General features: G+C 30.6%; 1 protein-coding gene across 1 annotated transcript in view; it reads right to left on the minus strand.

Moving 5' to 3' along the window:
• Positions 1-18757, minus strand: part of LOC148299762 (3',5'-cyclic-AMP phosphodiesterase, isoforms N/G-like) — a gene marked incomplete at its 3' end in the record, with an annotated part of 82460 nt that extends 63703 nt beyond the window's left edge. Inside the window, exons 1-3 of the mRNA XM_088275716.1 lie at positions 18697-18757; positions 11013-11569; positions 7981-8103 (exon numbers count right to left, since the gene is read on the minus strand). Of these exons, the coding sequence (XP_088131842.1) occupies positions 7981-8103; positions 11013-11350 (461 nt within the window). The remainder of the gene's footprint in view (positions 1-7980; positions 8104-11012; positions 11570-18696) is intronic.
• Between the last annotated feature and the right edge of the window lie 1958 nt (positions 18758-20715).

Here is a 20715-nt window from a genome sequence, read left to right on the forward strand (position 1 = left end):
TATATAAATGTATTGCCAATTTGTCGTTCCCACTAATTAAAATATAAAAGCATTGATTATTTTCCCGCAATACATCGCACATGTTAAAATTAAAATTAAATGAATGTACACATAAGTTTACGTGTAATTTGGAAATGTACAACATTACACATTGAAGCAATCCTAAGAGTGTTCCTGAAGTGTGTAAATTTTTACGGTTTTACAAATATATCTGTTTAAAACATATTTAGAGTCGTATTACTTGAATTTCGTCTGAACGATTGATTGAAATTTTGATAAGAATTCGAGTAAGTAAATTATTAGACGTGAAAATACGTGATCGCAGTATTTTCAAAACAATAATTAGGGTTTAACATAATATATATATAAATATGTATATATATTTATATATATATATATTTTATATATATATATATATATATATATATATATATATATATATATATATATATATATATATATATATATACATGTATATATATATATATATATATATATATATATATATATATATATATATATATATATATATATATATATATATATATAATATTAAAATATATATATCAAGGTATAAACCTATATTTTGATAGTTCACATAAATTGTTATGAAATATAGGTCGTGCAATGAGTTAAGTAAGATAAATTTAGAATGTACTAAAATAAAAAGGATATCCATGATTAAACGGATATTTCATCATTAGAAATATATGAAACTTAACAAGTGGTGTTTGAAATTTTACTTGTTTTTTAAAAACTGTTTTAGTACGATTTCGTAACAAGATCAAAATTAAAAGGCAATTGTGAATACGCACATCACTGATTCAAGACGTCATTAACCTTTGTGACGTTTACAATGTTTTGCCGGGAAAGGGTCGACGCTTCTTAGCTAAAAAAAATTAAATTATTCTCAAATCGTAATTTGAGTGTTTATATATATATATATATATATATATAAATATATATATATATCGCTCACTCCTTTCAAGAACGTCATAAATCAAAAAACTTGATTTTTCAGGAGAACGTTTTTAAAGATTAAAAATATAACACAATGTATTAAAAATAAATATCAAGCCACTTATTGAACTTTTTACTACGCAACAGATCTTTTTAGGTAAAACCTAAAGGTTTTTTCTCCATTTGAAAAATATTTAGTATATTTCAAAAAATAATTAAACAAAACCTTTTCTTCATAATGCAAAAACAACACTTTCCGCCCTGGAGCGGGTAAATATTAAGTTAAAAATATGCAGCTTTTGCTGGGATATAGTACATTTTCTAGGCATTTCGAAAACACGCACAACTGAAAATTGACGATTTTTGATTTATGACGTTCTTGAAAGGAGTGAGCGATATATATATATATATATATATATATATATATATATATATATATATATATATATATATATATATATATATATATATATATATATATATATATATATATATATATATATGTGTGTGTATGTCTGTGCATGTGTGTACACTAATGAACTCATTAATATTTATACCAAACAAAATATGTAAATACACTAACGCAAAAATATGGAGTGAAAAAAAAACAGAAGCCGTATGATGTTGTTTCCACATAAATTTTAAACCACAAACATTCACTAGATTTAATCGCGTACAAACACAGAACCACATTAATTAAACTGTTGATAATGTTATTTGCATAAACTGATTAGTGAGATAACGTTCTGGCCAATATTAGCCGAGTACATTTACACAATTTTATACAACAAAAACATTAGTACATTTTCAGTTCAAAGGCAATGAACGCGACGACTCGTTTTGGCGACTCGAATCGTACTGTCTCTTCACATGTATTACACATACACTGCCCGTGCCCGACTGGATCAAATCACAAATAAATAATTCATTCTGTCTTACGAAAAAGTTACAAGTCGCTTTACAAATAAATATTTATTTAAATGTATTATTTTTTTATTTATATCTAAATACAAACAAACAACTATGCTACATTTAAAAAATAATGTTTTGCGACTATTTAATTAAACTTTATTCAATTTATTGTCACCATATTTACAATGTTAAATGGTGTTTTTTTTTTTTATCACTTGTTGCTTTTTATCGTATCGTTATTTCTGGTTCCAGTGTTAAAATTATTCTTTAAACCCTTATCCGCACCCCAATGGTGCATAGGGCACTGCGTTATATAAACGCAGTGATATCTTGATCTTTTACATATGAAGGAAAGTTGATCAGCCCTCCGCTTCAGGTACCAGTCCAGGGTAATATTGAATACTTATATTTATTTTACCCCCCTTGGGAATCGAACCCGGGACCTCCAGAACGGTAGCCGAGCGTGCTGACCACTACACTACGGAGGCGGACAAAATTCTCATGTAATAAAAATGAATTATTATATTACATCAATAGGAGGTATAGCAACAATTCAATATTTTATTATTGTTTCAACATGTTGACATTAATTTTACAATTACCGAAAAAAACTCCTTAATAAATATATGTACATATATATAAAATAAAGACCCTCAAATCTGCACATAAAACATTTATTTATTTACAGAAGTGAAATAAACAAATGTCATGTGAAATTGCAGTTACTGCACTTATAACGTTCTCGAAATACATTATCAATTATGTATCACTTTATAAAAGATTACCAGACATTCGTCACGCTGTAATGGATCTAAATGACACGATATAATATTATAACAAACAGGATTGCTGCTCGCCCGAGCTCTCGTTACTTTTGTTCATATTACGTATGATTATTTTTGGCATGTGAGAAGGATTAACGAAACGTGCAAATCATGTGATCTAATTAACAAATAAGCATTCGATCGATCAGTGAAAAATATTCATGATTTAATTAAAACGATGGAAACGTTATTCGGTGCAAATTAAACCCACGCACTTACATTCAGAATGATTAAATATGATTGTTTTTTCGTATCGTGTTTTTCGTATATATTATAATTAGTTGTAATTGATTATTCAGTCAAATAGTACCTTTGCGTTTATGTTCTTTATTTTAACAGCGCATAAGGTAAGTATTCACTTATTTTAGTAAAGTAACATGAGATGGACCGACTATTAGTTTAGGTGGTCCATTTTTTTAGCTCATTAATCGGTCAAATAGTTAGTTTACCCTAGTAATAAAATAGTGTTTATCATAGAATAGGCGAATAATTATGAAGAGAAAAGAAATGGATTTTACCAAAATGAGTATACGCAATATTTAATCATTGAATTTTAACTGTTACACATTGAAATTATTCTTTGAATTTTAAAATAAATGTATCAAAAAAAGAAGAAGTTGTCTGTGTTGAAGACTGTTGTCTGTCTCCGTAATGTAACTACCATGTTGGGGGTGTCGAGTTCCATTCCCAAGGGGGTATAACACACATCAGTGTCACTCTAATGTCTATATAATATTGCTCTGGACGCAGAATTGATCACCTCGCATTCATGTATGTTACGGTCAAGATAACTACATCTTCACGATGCAGAGCCCTATACACCATTTGATGCTAATTAGAGTTAGATAAATAATAAAAAAGAAGAAAAAATAAATATAAATTATTTAACTCCGCTAACGACTAACCAATTTCACTTCACGCGACTTTTTAATTTGATAAACGATAATGCTTGTTAAATAACATTTTGGATTTGTAATTTTCAAGATTATATTATTTTCTGATCTGATTGATAAGCCGATTAATTGGCGAATAGTGGCCGATCATGGTTATGTCTACTAGTAGATGTACCTCTAGAAAAAACACTGTTTTGAACTTGATTGTCTTTTGCATTGGATACAAGGTTTAAATTAAGATATATCTCGGTTAAGGCAGCTATAATATATGTTATACGAGTATACAATATATGAGTATCAATATATAGCATCCTTACAGTAAAAAATCCAATGTTTGATATAAATAATAAGATTTTAAAAGACGTTTAAAACATATCAAACGGCTTCTTTAATACAGTTTAGACATGAAAACAAAATTATTTATCGAGAGAAATAATAAAATACTTATCTTTCCATTTATTTTTACAGTAAATTTTAATAACAAAGCTAAAAATTAAATAAATAAAGGAACAATTCTCCCGAATTGAAGTGTATATTATGAAAGTGAGTACCAACGTACATAGTAACAAAAGCGTATGTATGAATATATAAGCTTAAGACATCTTTCTTGTGGTACGTAATTATATACATATAAAATTATATTTTGACATGCACGCAACGCCATTGACGTCATAATGTAAGGCGTAGGAGTAGGAATAACGAGTAACGCTGAAAAATCATAAAAAATATGATTTTTACGTGACTTAACAAACATTGATTGTTTTTTTTCTTTGACCCCTTTTGGCATTTAAATAAAACAACGCAAAGAAGTGGAAGAAAAATAGTAGGTGCCAGTAATTAAGAAGAGGAAAGGAGAATATTAGCGATGACACGATGTTGCGCAACCCGAAGTACTCCTAGAAATTTGTGTACTGTGTGTGCTTCCGGAGATGCATGCCCAATAAAACAACTAAAAAAAACAAAATAAATGTAGTTAAATGTTCTTTGGTTCGGAATATAAAATCTCCTAAACTAATTAACCGATTACTTAAATATTTTAACAAGACATCATTTTATATTATACGCGTGTTTTTATATTCACCTGTGACAGGTGTTTTAACTGGTGACACGTAAAAATATCTCTTTTGACCGCAATGGCAGCGTCATCCGTTGAACGTAATAGCAACCCACGCTTTACTAAGCATTGCTTTTGGCGAACAGCGGGCTTCTTGACAGCTTCTGCCACTTGGCATTTTCAATGTTTTCGATATTATTGTTTCATAGATTTTAAATATTTTTAATGCTTCAAAAGCATTGTACAAACTAGATATGTATACTTTCCAATTCCTTTCTATTGTGTTTCAACATAAAAAAGAACAGTTAAATTTAGATCCTTAATAAAATAACTCCAATAAAAAATGACCTGAAAATAATCACGATTATACATAATGTATAATAAAACATAATATGTGTATGCATACATAGAAGATTGACGCATTACAAATGTACTCATAACAAGTAGTACGACTAAGAGTATGGGACCCCGATGGCCTCAGCCGTTTATCCCCATTTCCTTTTCTATGTCATGGTCATATCCTTCACTAAAAACTCCTTCACTTTCGTCATCTGCATCCCTCAAATATATTTCTTCCCAAATATAACAATCTAGAGCACAGCACTCATCTTGCCGAGATATTATGTAATTAACACTTGAGTTAACACAACGTCGATTAGATATGGCATCCTATGCACCATCTGATTTTTTTTGTGAAAATTTATTAAATAAAAATTCTAGAAAAATGGATATGAATTTCGAGTACGACGTAACACCTTTTAAATTAAATTGTCCGCCTTAAGATATGATCAGTTAAAAGAATATTTTTTTCTTTAAACCTTTATTATGGGATTAAATTTACATGTTAATTTAATATATAGTTGTACAAGATCAAAGAATCTGTTGTACATTTATTCAGAATTTGATTAATTAAGCAAAACGATGTAAAAATATACAAAAAGTATTTAAAGGTCTTCAGTAATTATATTATAAGTTTCTAATAAGGCAAAGCGATCGTCAACTGTAAACGCGAATAAAAATTCCAAGGCTAATTGAACTTATACGAAATCTCAACCAATAAAATTTATATGTACGTAGTCATTTGTACTTCAATTTATGGAGTTTAAGAAACATATATTTTGTACAAATTACATCCATTTATGATATTAAATACCCTAACAATGTAAAACTTTGAGCACAATTGTGTATTTGAAGGCCCTATCACCATCTCAACTTTAATAATTAAAGCAAACATACATCATACGTGGTCTTGCACAACAAGATACAATACGTGGAACTGAGAATTGTATCACTTCCTTAACGACAACCGTTTCTAAGAATACTTAATTTGTTTCCGAGGACCGAAAGATCCCGATGCATCATGAGTAATTGTGTCGCAACGGTATCGCAATATGAAAATCATCATTCGGGAGTAAAATGATCTACATTAATAATTACCAAGTAATAACGTAAAAAATATGAAGTAGGTAGGTACCATCAAATGTAGACTACATTTGACATCATGATGGAATGATTATTCCGAAACCGGTAGTCATGAAGGAGTGTATTTTAAAGTGGTATTACAGAAAATGAACAATGAATGATAAGGAGAGTATTATATTACCATACATACCACAAAGTCAAAAATGCTTTTAATATAAAAAATATATATTAAGTTTAAATCCACATGTAACATATTATCAAATTGAAATTATTTCAATAAGAGTAAAGTCGTACTTAAACACTTTGTTTGTATATGAAAAAATAATAAGGATGTTCGGAAAATATTAGTGTAAAATCCGGATGAGATATTTTAATGTTTGATGCGATGTGATAACGTCACTGACCTGACAGGATTACAAGAATATTATCTTAATAAAAAAGTAGAAACTCATCTTCAAGGAATCCTTTTAATACTCTTATCATTTGTACCTATTTAGTCGGGCTGTGGGTCAGTGGTTAGTGTCCGAGAATCTTAATCAGCATTTCTAGATAGATCTTCCCCTGCCGGAACTTGATTTCGATTTCGAAACACCACCAACTAACCACTTAGGTTTACCAAATTTGAAATATTCTTAACAACGCATTTATTTATTTAAGAAAAATCAGATACAACAAAAACCACTTGCAAACGAGGGGTAGCAATAAAATACAAAGCCTAGTACAGCGCTAAACATATGTAATATAAAAATAATATTTTTCTATATAAAACATATTTTGAATTTTCTCATGCATCACAAGATAGAAAAATTACTTGCAGATAATTATGATTGATTTGCAAGCAGTTACACAGTAAGTACATGTTGTAGCAAGACGTGGAATATGCCTTAATTCAGCTTGTATTTGTCCAAGCGATTCTAAAATCTAGTTACCACGTCTTACGCAACACCGCGTATTATGGCCCTACTTAGGTTTTAACTTTTAAAGTTGTATAGCCTAAACCTAATTTGAAATTAGAACTTTATACGAGATTAGTTAAACAAACATATATTAAAAGATAGCATTAAAAAAAATATATGTGTATATATGTATGTATATATATATATATATATATATATAAATATATATATATATATATATATATACATATATATATATATATATATATATATATATATATATATATATATATATATATATATATATACATATATAAATATATATATATATATATATATATATATATATATATATATATATATATATATATATATATATATATATATATGTATATATATATATATATGTATGTATATATATATATATATATATATATATATATATATATATATATATATATACATACATAAATATATATATATACACAAACATATATATATATATATATATATATATATATATATATATATATATATATATATATATATATACACAAACATATATATATATATATATATATATATATATATATATATATATATATATATATATATATAATGTTTCTTAGATAAAGTGTTCTCCGTAACAAGTATTATTATAAAATAGTATCTAACAAAAATCGGCTAGGTAGTAAATTAAACGAAATGTATGAAATATGGAGATTCAGCAATTTGACGGTTGGAATCCGGTGTCAGTTTATATGGCAACCTCGTTTTTATATACATCGATTCATATGTCCATATGTATCGATGTGTATTTTTACAGGGAATTTCATATAAGGAAGTTAATATAAAACAGTTCTGTACATAATTTTAATTAATGGACCACCGATATAATTCTAAACATTATTATAATTAAATTAAAACATTATTATCACATTATAATTCTAAAAATTATTTAGCACATTTTTAATTTTTTGTCATTATTTAAGACAAAAGATACCCGTTTTGTGTGTTACCTGCCAGTGGTTCGGCGTCTGTCTGAAGGAGGGAGACCTCGCCGAATATAGCGACGGGCGGCGCCCCTCGCGCTGGACCGTCGGCGTCCTGCCTCGGCGCGTCGCGACGCTCCTTCTGAGAACCTACACAACACGACGTCCAAACACTTCACTCTCGGTACGAAGGCACTTTACGTAGGAGGTGCGCCAAGACACGAGCATTTGTATCGTTGTTTTATGAATACCTTTCCATTACTGTATTATAAATGTTTATAAGTTTGATAAATATTTACCGAATATTAAAAAAAAGTAAAATAATATCGAACGTAAAGTTGAAAAATGATTTTAAGACCATATTTATTAATTTAAACTAGCTGATATAACGCAACAAGAGCGGATAATATTATATAAGTTAAAAAAGAATTTTGTTGACGTACTTAATAATAAGCACTACTAATTCAAACATCATTATTATGTATATTATATGCAAAGTATATTTTTTCCCTAACAGAGTACTTTATTGTATGAAAAATATTAAAAACGTGTTATTTCACAGCACTAAAATGAAAATACTTAAATTCTAGTTTGTTGCCATACTTTAAAATGTCAAGGGTATGGTAAGGGAAAGCAATAAATAACGATTCAGTTAATTGTTCAGTTAAACATCAAAACTGATTAAAGAACTGAACCTTGAGTCTAAATCCAGCATATTTAATTCAATTTTACGAGTATATATATAAAAAACTAGCCGCTTTAAACTAACCATTCAATTATTTTTCTAACAGCTTTAATTTTAACCCCGAAAGTTCATAGTACATTGTACATCCAGTTGATCATATTTACATGAAATAGGTCAATTGTACCGAATGAGAATAGTCACGCAAACGTGAATAGGGTAGACTGGGTACGGTTGAAACAAAGGACGGTTGAAACAGAGCAAATATCTTGCAAACCGTATGCGGTAGGATGAAGGGTCCAAGGGACGAACAAAGCGGACAACAAGTTCAAACACGAATATCAGTGTTGCATCGCTCGCCGCACGGTGTAGTTGCTTGTAGGAGGTCCTATTGTATTTTGATAACCAAAAGTAAGTATTTTTGTTCTGAGAATTTTCCTTTTATTACGGTTTCTATTGAAACGATATTATTGAGTATGATTTCGTGTTTGAAATGAAGCTTGTAGAACACGATATAGTGATTAGTTTTAATGTGCCATTATTGTTAACATTACTATTTTCTGTTTTCCACCTAAAGGAGGGGTTGGGGACGGTTGAAACATTTTTTGTGGGTACGGTTGAAACAACATATTTTTTCAGTTTTCCTGTTTTCTTGATGCCGAGAGTACGCGCAAGAAAGACTTCGAGAGGGGAGGTCGACTTGTCGAGGTATACATACGCTTATGAGGAGGTTAAAGCAGGAGATTCACTGCAAAAAGCGGCGGAGAAGCATGGATTAAACCACTGTTCGCTCATTAGATATATGCGAAAGCGAGATGCATCTGGTGAAGAAGAAAATGGGATATGAACCCCATAACGAAGTTTTTTTAATAAAGAGCAGGAACAGGAGCTTGCAAAATACTTGCTACTAAAAAAACAGAGAAAGAAGATATAAGAAAGGAGCATGAAATAAGGTTGAAACGGATGAAAACTAAGTAAGTCAAGAAAAAATTGGATGGAAGAAAAAGTAGAAGGATCGTTAAAGGAAAAAATAATCATAATACGCAACAGGAATCATCATCAAAAGAGGACGAGTGCTATTGTCTTGTTTGTCTGTTACTGTATTCAGAGAGCAGATCCGGTGAAAAGTGGATACAGTGCACCACTTGTAAACTGTGGGCTCAAGAAGACTGCACAAAAGGTGGTCTTAGCTATTTTTGCCACAATTGCGACTCGGAATGATCCCAAAGCTAGATTTTCGCTTGATTTATGACTAATCAAAATGAAAGAAGTGTTTCCTTTTAGTTTATTCACAGATTATTTTCGTTCGATTTGTTTTTTTTTTTAAATGCCATTGTTTTTAGTTGTTTTTGTTCATTACATATCTGTAGACTGAATAATATTGTCATGCGATGCCATAATTATTTATAAAACAAAAATAAATAATGAATGAAACGTCTTACAATATTAAATATTGATTTATTTGCTTGTGTTTCAACTGACCCCAATCACTGTTTCAACTGCCCCTGGTATGGGGACGGTTGAAACAAATCGGATATATTTTTTAAATTTGATCTGCCACTAAAAATAACACACCGGGTACTGAAATAATACTTCCCATTAGTAGACAGAAACACGCTCTTGTATTTAATGCATCTTCATCATCGCTTGACTTGTAAAGAGCAATACTATGGACAAAATAAGCAAAATTGTTTCAACCGTACCCAGTCTACCCTACCTAATGAACCACCGCGCTATCTTATGTGCGGCTGCTTCATGGCAGTCGCCTAAATATGAGTATCGTGTTATCATAAGAGGATATGTCAAAAAGGTTGTGCTGATTTTATTTTACTATGGAACTAAACATATTGTAAAAAAATTAAAGTACGATATAAACAGCATCTACTCGGATATTTGCTAATACTGGAAAAATGTTGAGCTAACATCATTTGTCAAATTGAACATAAAAACTGTACACGCACGTTATATTTATAACTGGTATCTATATATATATATATATTTTTTAATTTACGAATGTCACAATAATGACACTAGTATAATTCGGCGCATAAACTGAATATTATTGTTTTTTTTTTATGTATTAAATGTTGAATCAAACATTGATTTTTTGAGTGTAATAATTTTAATGTTGAAAAAACACATAAAAATCAATCATGTCTTAGTAGACTAAAAAATCAGTGTTTGAATATTTTATACATAAATTAAATAAAGTTCTACAAATTGAACTCAAATCTATGAATAAACAAATATTGCTTCGAATTTATTATTAAAAACCTTGTGACTGGTCTGGTATTCGAGAGTTAAGAAGAATGGAGTTATTTTGACGCTGATACAAATGCTCCGGTCACCTTAGACGCTGACGCAAGACGCGCTATACCTCCTGTGCGGCTCTTCCGTCCCCGAGGGCGCCGACGTGGTGGTGAGGCTGCCGCTGCAGTTGGAGGAGCTCGTGTAGCTGGACACGGTGGAGAAGTCGCTGTTCTCGCGCGACTTGCCCATGCGGCGGTAGCTCGGCCCGTCGTCCGGCGAGCGCGCGGGCGAGCCCGGGCTGCGCGCCCCGCCCGCGCGCCCGTTGGGCCGCGCGCCCTCCGCGCCGCCCTCCACGCCCTCCGCGCCGCCCGCCGCGCCCTCCGCCCGCTCGGGGCTGCCCGACCGCTCGCGGCTCGTCATCAGCTCTCGGAATAGCGCCCATATCATGAACACGAGCGTCAGCATCGTTACCTGGGGAGCGGTAACCCCCCCATCGCCGGCTTGGACGCCTCGCCGTTAGTCGCTCTCGGCTCTCTTCCGAGGCATCTCATTAGGAAATCCCCTCCAGATCTTATTCACAAAACGCACCTTCGAAGGCCACTTTATTTCTTCAATCGCGTGTAATACGCTTATACACTTTTTAATTAGTATCCCGTGTTCATTTTTTATTCATTCATTTAGTATCTGCTTATCAATCAATCGATGTCAACTTTTTCCTTAACACCATTCTAGAAGACCCCGAAATCGGAGACTGCTAGTGTAAATTACATTCGTTGTTTTATTATTAATACCAAAAAGACCGCAACCGTCACTTAAAGGGGTTTCAAAGATGATTGATGATATTTTATTTAATTCTCTTTAGACAAAATAGTGAATTTGTGTTTTTTAATGAATAAGACTTTTTCTCTTCATGAGTACTCGCCGAAGAACGAGAAAAACTGCCTGAAAGAGTTCTCTGGTAGCTATAGCATCTTCGTGCAGAAAGAAAATAATAAAAAAGGAAAGTGATATTGGCTTAAATTTAATAAATTGAACAGAATGAAATTACCATAATTTTATGAAAGTATTTTTAGTGCTACGATTTTTTTATCCACATAACACATCCAGGTGTTGGGTAGTCATTACATAATAAAAAAAGCGATTTAAATCGGAAAAATACGGACATATATAGCTCATAAATGAAGTAAAAGATTTTAATACTTTAGATTTATTTGCTGAAAACTTAAAAAAAAAAAACATCTGGCAACGCTCACAGAAAGGGCATAGGTCCAATCTTGCGAAAGCCCATGAGCTACTGCCGCTAGCCCACAGAGAACATTGAGCTTTGAGTTCCTCACGCACAGTGCAAGAGTGAGATGCGAATATAGTGTCGCACACTCTTCACGCGCTGTTTATACCCGAATTTGTTTTCGATATTCACAAAATACCTCCGATGTTCCCGATAAATTCTGATTATTATTAATATTTTGTTTTAAATGAATGAGTAAATATGTTATGGAGGAATACCTAAAATCTAAGCCTTATTTTTATTATATTTATAGAGATATTATGGTTATTAGAAGCAATGTGTGCAAGGTACACAACACCGGGAAGGGAGGGTTAAGGTAAGCCACCTGACTAGCATGCTAGAAACGACCTAAAAAGGACCTATAAGAGAATGATAAGGACAAGGCAATAAAATGTGCTTTGAAGATTAATGCAAATATCCACATAACAATAAAAAAGAAAGAAAAAATACTATTCAATTTACCATGACCGGATAGAAATTTGGTAGTTTAGTCAGTGGTAATCCAAGGGGAATTAAGACGATAGGGGATAGAAGGAAAGAATATCCTTCATGGAAGGAGTAATTCCCAACTTAATTACCAAGCTTCCAAAAAGGTACGATAAAAGAGATTCTTTGTTTCTAAAGTCATGGTTCTTTGCTAGGATGGAGGCAGTGGCCACCAAGCTGTGTCCAATTATCGATTATCGAATGACCGCCTTAGAAGTTTCACTTCAAAAATATATTTTACCCATATAAATACGTACGTCATACTAAAACTGATTTCCAAAACAACATGTTTTTTTAAAATACACCTAAGTTTTTACCAACTGAATAATATTTTAATTTTCGAGTAGGGTTTTGTATATGGAAAAACGAATCAATAACACTTTAACACACATTCAAATAAATTAATTAATGGGAGAGTTAGTGTCATTGACGAAAAAATAATGATTATAAGAGACAAGAAAAACTAGTTTATATTAAAAGTGCATGTTTTTGTAAATTAAACATTATAAAATAGAAGATTTAACTAATTCAATACTTAAAATTTCAATATTAAATATTAAATACCTTTTGATTATTGTAAACGGGAGAAGTTATAAGATGTCTAATAAAGAAAACTTTGAAGTCTCCTGTGTAATCTGTAGAAGGAAAGTTTTTCAAAAGTAGGTCGCAAAATAAGTAAATTGCTTCTTTTAGTGGCGTAAGCCGGTTGGAGGCTGGGAGGCCATATCAATTACCGGCATATGATCGAGTTTATACTTCGTATGTATGGTATACACACATTCATGGTTCGATCATAGGGTCTACTCTAAAACTTTATATAAGTGCAATTAAATAATTTTAATAAATACGAAAATGACTAACACATTTCATGACTGTTGATCGTTTAGATTATATATAAATTTGGAGTGCTATTGTTTGTCAAATTGACTGAAATCATTAATAAAACCGTAAATAAATAATATACAACACAAAATGAAATATTTTGTGATATTTAAAATATTTAAATACTTGGATGCAGATGAAGTTCAAAAAGTGAAGAAAAATTAGAGTGAGACTCAGGATTTTTAATCCAATGTTTATGCACCATAGCGCATGCAACGATTCTATAAAGTGCCCTATTCATCATTAAGTGCAGATAAGGGTCAGAAGAAGAGGAAGAAGGAAATAGTTTACAAAGTTGATTTTGAAACAGAAGGTTGAGATAGGCATAATTTTTCTCTAAAAAAAATTGTTAATTCCACTAAAAATTACATTCACTTAAATCTCCGTTCATCAGTAAAATGTTGATAAGCCAATGTTTAACGGCCAAAATTCCGTCAGCCAAATATCGGGAAAGCGTACTGGCTGTCTACAAAAAGCCTTAAAATGCATAAATCTTGACTATGCTAAAAAGGTTACTTGTGGTTGATTGAAAAATATTAAATAATATAATAATAATTATATTCAACTAGTGACCAGGGCATCATCAGATGTCGGTAACGACAAAACCTAGTCATATATCAAATAAAATATATGTTGAAAAAACTATAAACTTGTTATTTTTGTCAGTTCCACCAAGAAATATCAGAACAAAAGTTTCAAACATATAATGGAAAATATTACTTCATGACAAAAAGTCTACTAGTGTTAACATGTTTTATACAGAAGCCAGCATATTATACAGAGAGTAAAAATAGTACAAAAATAAATAAACTAATAAAATTCGAGATAAGTTTCTTTTTAAGATTAAAAAAAAATGGTAAAAAACTGACAGATGAACTAGAACAACTTGAATTTGTTATGAAAACCGTTGTTTATGTGTAATTCTTAGATCTTAAATTTATTATAAAAATGAGCATCACCTCTATTCTGCTGAATGAATAAATAAATATTCAATTTAATTGTAAAACCTTCGCCAGTACCACTTTAAGCCTCCCGAGCGAGGTGGCGGGCCCAGGTTTTAAATCCCATCGACAGGTGATTGGAAACCTGTTGATGTGAGAATTACTTCCACGAAACCACTGTGGAAATTTAAATCCAATACGGTAAACGTTTAGTTACCGGTCCTTTGACGGTTACTGATCACTTTTTTGGGACTGTACTGATTATTTTGTCTTTTGGATGAACATTTTTTTAAATTTAAAATATTGTTAACTTTCACCTCTTACACAGTAAAGTGCCTACTTCTTAATGTAATGCAAACTGAATAGTTTATCTATCAATACTTATTTATACTAGTATTAAAACTATTATGAATCCTATTATATGTAGATTTATATTAAGTAGTATTAAAAAAATATTATCCACTGACACTTCGTGATGGAATTGCATTTTTAATTTATTATTAGATTAAAACCAATATTTTTAGCTTTTCCACTTTTTTATTTGACCAGCGACCGGGTTTCGTCGTTACCGACATCATCAGACTGGTCTGATGATGTCGGTAACGACGAAACCCGGTCGCTGGTCAAATAAAAAAGTGGAAAAGCTAAAAATATTGGTTTTAATCTAATAATAAATTATTAAAAAAATGTTTTATCAATAGCGTATTCCATCATTCTTGTCTAAACGTTACGTGTGAGGCTCAATAGTAATGTTGATCAGTCGTTTTGTCTTTTCTATTAAAAATTTTAAAAAAATGGAAGCAAAATTGCATTTTGTAAAAAAGTCACTTATGAAAAAATAAAAAATAAAAGATATTTGGGTGACTTGTAATTACACTGTGAGATTTTTTTATGAATTGTTTTTAAGCCCATTTTCAATTGAAATGGGATAAAACTCATTACATGCGAGTATTTATTTTAAAAAAAAAGTGCATTATAGTATTTAGTATTATCGTCGATGTTTGACGAATAATATTAAATCAACTAAGCGAGCTTCCTAAAGTGGGCAATAAAATATATTGTTTACCATACCTACTATTTTAAAGAACATATTTATTACATGAAGTCAATATCTCTTACAAAGAAAAACTCAGTGGTAAAATCAATGAGCGCACAGCGCATCGTATCAAGCCCTACAAGTGAAGTGACGCAATTCAATCCGAATATTAAAAAGAAATATGCAATTTACTTAATAAATTCAACGCACCTAGAATTATTTAGCAAGTTTTGTCTATAGATGTAATAGAACAACATTTTAAATTATATTTATATACGAGCACGTACACACATAAGAGTATACCTTCGTATATTCAATTTTTATTACTTGTTTTAATGAATTTGACTAAAAATGTAATGTGTATAGTTTATTTTATATATTTTATGTTCAACATAAATTAAATAAGAACCCATATCGTATTGCGTTTTTTTAAAAAATATTTTGATTGAATATGACAACTTTTGATTTATATTTAACAAATGGAAAACTCTAGAATATTATTGATAGTTCAAAATTTTATAAAAAAGGATCAATATTAATTACTTCATTCTTAATTATGGTTGGCTTTAAAGAGATTTTTCCTTGATAACCTTTTTTATTTGCACACTTCATACATTAAAAAATATATAGATTAATAACGATTTTGTAAGTTTGTCTTTTTTCCAGTTAAGAGTAGTAAAGAAACAATGTGTCGCAATTCAATTTAAATATACTCTTACCGATAAATGAGCAATGTCAAACTACGATATTTGAACAGTACTGAAAAGTCAATTAGAGATGGTAGACAAACAAATACGATGTGTCCTTCGTCTCATGTGCATATTTTACGTAGCATGTTTTAAACGATACGTATACAACTTCAAGTACAGCTGCGGGTCTGTAAGTAAAATATTATTGTCATGGAAATACGAACAATCGTGGTCTTAATTCAGTATCATTCAATTAGTTCCATCCCACAAGAGCTACAACGGAAAAAATCCAAATATTTAAAAAAATATATGAAATATAATGTTACATTTTTAAATAAAGTGCTTGAATGCAAAAATATGTAGATGCTTTTCGGAAAAACATGTAAACTTTAAGCCTGAATGAGTGAAATCGTGGGTCAATTCCCACATAGATTGATATTCAAATCTTATAAATTACAACCACTTATATTTTATCCTGATTTTTTAAAGGTTAGTGGAAAGTAAATTGATAAAATAACAATGTTTTATCTTACGAAAGCCCATCGAAGTATTATTGGTTGCATTGCTAAATCATACGACTATTAATGTTTATTGGCAAGCAATACTGGCACTCTGTTGGTCGAGTTTCAAGGGTATTTAGTAAAATTATGTAAACGTATACAAGTACTTATATTTGATAGTTAATTGAATATAATGCATCGTATTATCTTGTACTAAGTAATGATGTAGTTTGCGTGCGTAAAGTAGGTCATGTCGTTATGAGATAAATTAATAAAGTTTTTTTTTGTATAAAAAACTAATTAGAATGCACATTGCAAATAATTTATATTTAATCTAATGTCACAGTTTACATTTAAGTAAAAAGGTGTATTTCCTAAAAGAAACAGTATACAATCTCGTACGAATACGATATGCAACCCTGAGTTCCGTGACGAATGTTGTTTGTTCCTTAAGGTCTCCTCCATTTCAATTCCATTTTTTTTATCCTTCACTTACGTCATCAAATATATTTTCTATCAAATATATTCCACTCGAAAAATCAAATCATCTATAACGGAGGACTAATGATCACATCACTATTGTAATTTACAATCACTAAAGTTAATATGGTTCAATCCGATGCATTACCTTATATGTAAAAAGACATATTTCCCTAGAAGAGGTGTTATTCTAAATAAATAAATTTATTTGAAGCTTGGTTAAAATATGACTTTATCTGCCTAGTATAAAATAGCATGACGATTACACTTAGTGCTAACGCAATGCTCATTAATATTGAATACATTATAGCAGGTAATGGAAATCAGTTTTAGTTCCCGTATTCAATTTGCATAACAAAGTGTCTAATGCAAATGTATTTCGTATTCATAAAGTCAGAGATACATAATATTAAAACCCACATGTATCGAGAATATTGACTCAGTTTTATTTGAAATATATCACGAAACTTTAAAAAAATATAGATCCCCTATAATACACATTACTAAAATATGTAACAATTTAAAATCGAGGAAACGTAATGTCATTCATATTGATATATAAATTAGTGAAATATACAATATAAATATTATTATTATTTACGAAACTGGATTACGACCCTACGGATGAGATGACAATTTTAAAGTTATCAACTTGAAATGAAACATGTATCATTCTTTCAAAGAGAGACTTTAATCTTCTTTCATAAAAAAAGTTTTATGAAAGAAGATGGAAGTCCGAGGATCCCAGAGTTAGCGACCTGGCATTTGGCTTTCTAAGCGATCACTTTATACACTTGTGTAATATTCATTGTTCTGCGCATTATTTTACATCCATATTGCATTAATCATTGAAACCTGTATATATCTATGGTCTCAGATCCTTCCGCATACCGGTAAGTTTTTCGAAAAGATCGTAAGCCCTAGGATGCTCAGACTTTCATCTTCTTTCATAAAAAGGAAAAGAATTAAACATGTTTTTTATCAAGTTGAGATACCTTTAAAATAGTTAAATATATTCTAACCACTAGATAATTATATTTCGTACGACAATAGCAGTATCAACTTTGTATTTGAATAGTAATTTAAATTTTATTCATGACCGAAATGTGTGGATAATTACGTTTAAAAATAAAGAAATAGTTCGTAGCACGATTGGCAATATAAATAAGCACATTTCGCGCGCTACAAATCCTTAACATCTGCATTCGCCATGTTGTGGCGGCCATTTTGGAAAAGTGATTGGCTACCTGCGTAGACACAAGGGAGCCTCACTCTGTTTTCCAACCCCCCGTCCCGTTCCCCCTTCAGACCTTTAGACACCACGGTACACCGTACACTGTCGGATTATTCACTGACATTTATATACGACACATTAATCAACTAATTTTTCTTGGCGTAATCAATTTTATACATTCGTGTAGTTTTGGAGAAAATTCTAAATGAATGTTCAAAACACCGGTCATAGTCTATTCGAGTTTAGGATTTAGTTCTATATTCAAATTGCCGAACCGTTATTGGAGTCACACGAGTATTTTGGAGGTTATGGTTGTCTCTGCGTTATCGATTCCTCGCCGTTCGTACGTGCGAGCCGGTTAGACGGCATTCACCGACTACGGCATGCCACGGTACGCGGGTCGCGGTGGCGCGGTGGCGCGGTGGCGCGGAGGCGCGTGGCGCGGTGGCGGCGCCCGGCGCGCTCGTCGTGCGGCGCGTGGCGCGCCTGCAGCGCCGGCCGGCTCCCCCCGTACTACGCTCGCTGCACCTCTGCCTGCTCCCGAACGTGACCGAGTGACCCCGCGTGAACCTTTGTTTACGTCTGGCCAGTTAATTTCACTTTCCCAATGATGACCTTCCACTCCGACACGTCGATACATTCGTCAATAAGCAGGAAACGCGAATCCCATGAATGTAATGATTCCTGGGATTCGCGTTTTCTGCTTCCCCCACAAATCCACATCGTTTAGAAAAAAAAACAGATATAAAAAAAATAAAATTCACATTTCACTGGAATTGCTTCTATGACATATCGCTCACTCCTTTCAAGAACGTCATAAATCAAAAAACTTGATTTTTCAGGAGAACGTTTTTAAAGTTTAAAAATATAAAACAATCTATTCAAAATAAATATCAAGACACTTATGGAACTTTTTACTGTGCAACAGATCTTTTTAGGTAAAACCTGAAGGTTTTTTCTGCATTTGAAAAATAGTTAGTATATTTAGAAAAATAATTAAACAATACCTTTTCTTCAAAATGCAAAAACAACACTTTCTGCCCTGTAGCGGGTAAATATTAAGTTAAAAATATGCCTCTTTTGCTGGGATATAGTACATTTTCTAGGCATTCCGAAAACATACACAACTGAAAAATTGTCGATTTTTGATTTATAACGTTCTTGAAAGGAGTGAGCGATATGTTTTCTGGTTAAATTTTCACCAGTTAAAATAAATAAGAGTGAAGGAATTTTATTTTACGACATTCATCATTTCATAGCGTTATCATCTTCCCAATGATTAGCTGGAAGTCTTATTTATATCTGCATATACAATATATATATATATATATATATATATATATATATATATATATATATATATATATATATATATATATAGATATATATATATTTATATCTATCTATATATATACATATATATATATATATATATATATATATATATATATATATATATATATATATATATATATATATATATATATATATATATATATATATATATATATATATATATATATATATATATATATATATATATATATATATATATATATATATATATATATATATATATATATATATATATATATATATATATATATATATATTTATATATATATATATATATATATATATATATATATATATATATATATATATATATATATATATATATATATATATATATATATATACACACATACATATATATGCACAAATTAAGTAGTTCTTATCGGTGCTCCACGAGCTTGATGCAAGTGTTTCGCAAAAACTGTGTGATTTGAGTTGCAAATTTGAGATGAATTTCGGATTTTAGCCTCACATTTGTGTAAGCTAGGTTTATCGACATTAACTTATAATAAAACTAAGAAACACAAAAAGCTTAGCAATTTGGAGGAATAAATGAGAGTAGTTATATCAAATAAGACCTTATATCACTGACAAGCTCAGGTGTCACATTAAATTTGTTTATTTATTATACATTTCATTGGAGTATTTATGTTTTTTTTTGTATTTATTAAATATTATTTTTAACTTGTTTGTAATAAAATAATCTGTTTTATTTTATTTAAAAGATATCTAAGTGTGTTTTTTTAATCTTTAATTTTGGCATTCCGTGAATTTTCCTTATGATAACAAGTGCTCCCTTACTTCAAAAAGGTTCAGAGCCTATATAAAGCATTACAAAAGCATATTTTTGAAAAAGTAAGAAATTTAAATTTGTTACATAACAATATAATATACTTCTCTAATAACAATATATTATACTTCTCTTATAACTTTTAAGA

Source organism: Brachycentrus maculatus, unplaced genomic scaffold, assembly GCF_059751285.1.
Source record: "Brachycentrus maculatus isolate JH-2025_06_01 unplaced genomic scaffold, ASM5975128v1 h1tg000963l, whole genome shotgun sequence".
Classification (NCBI taxonomy): Eukaryota; Metazoa; Arthropoda; class Insecta; order Trichoptera; family Brachycentridae; genus Brachycentrus; species Brachycentrus maculatus.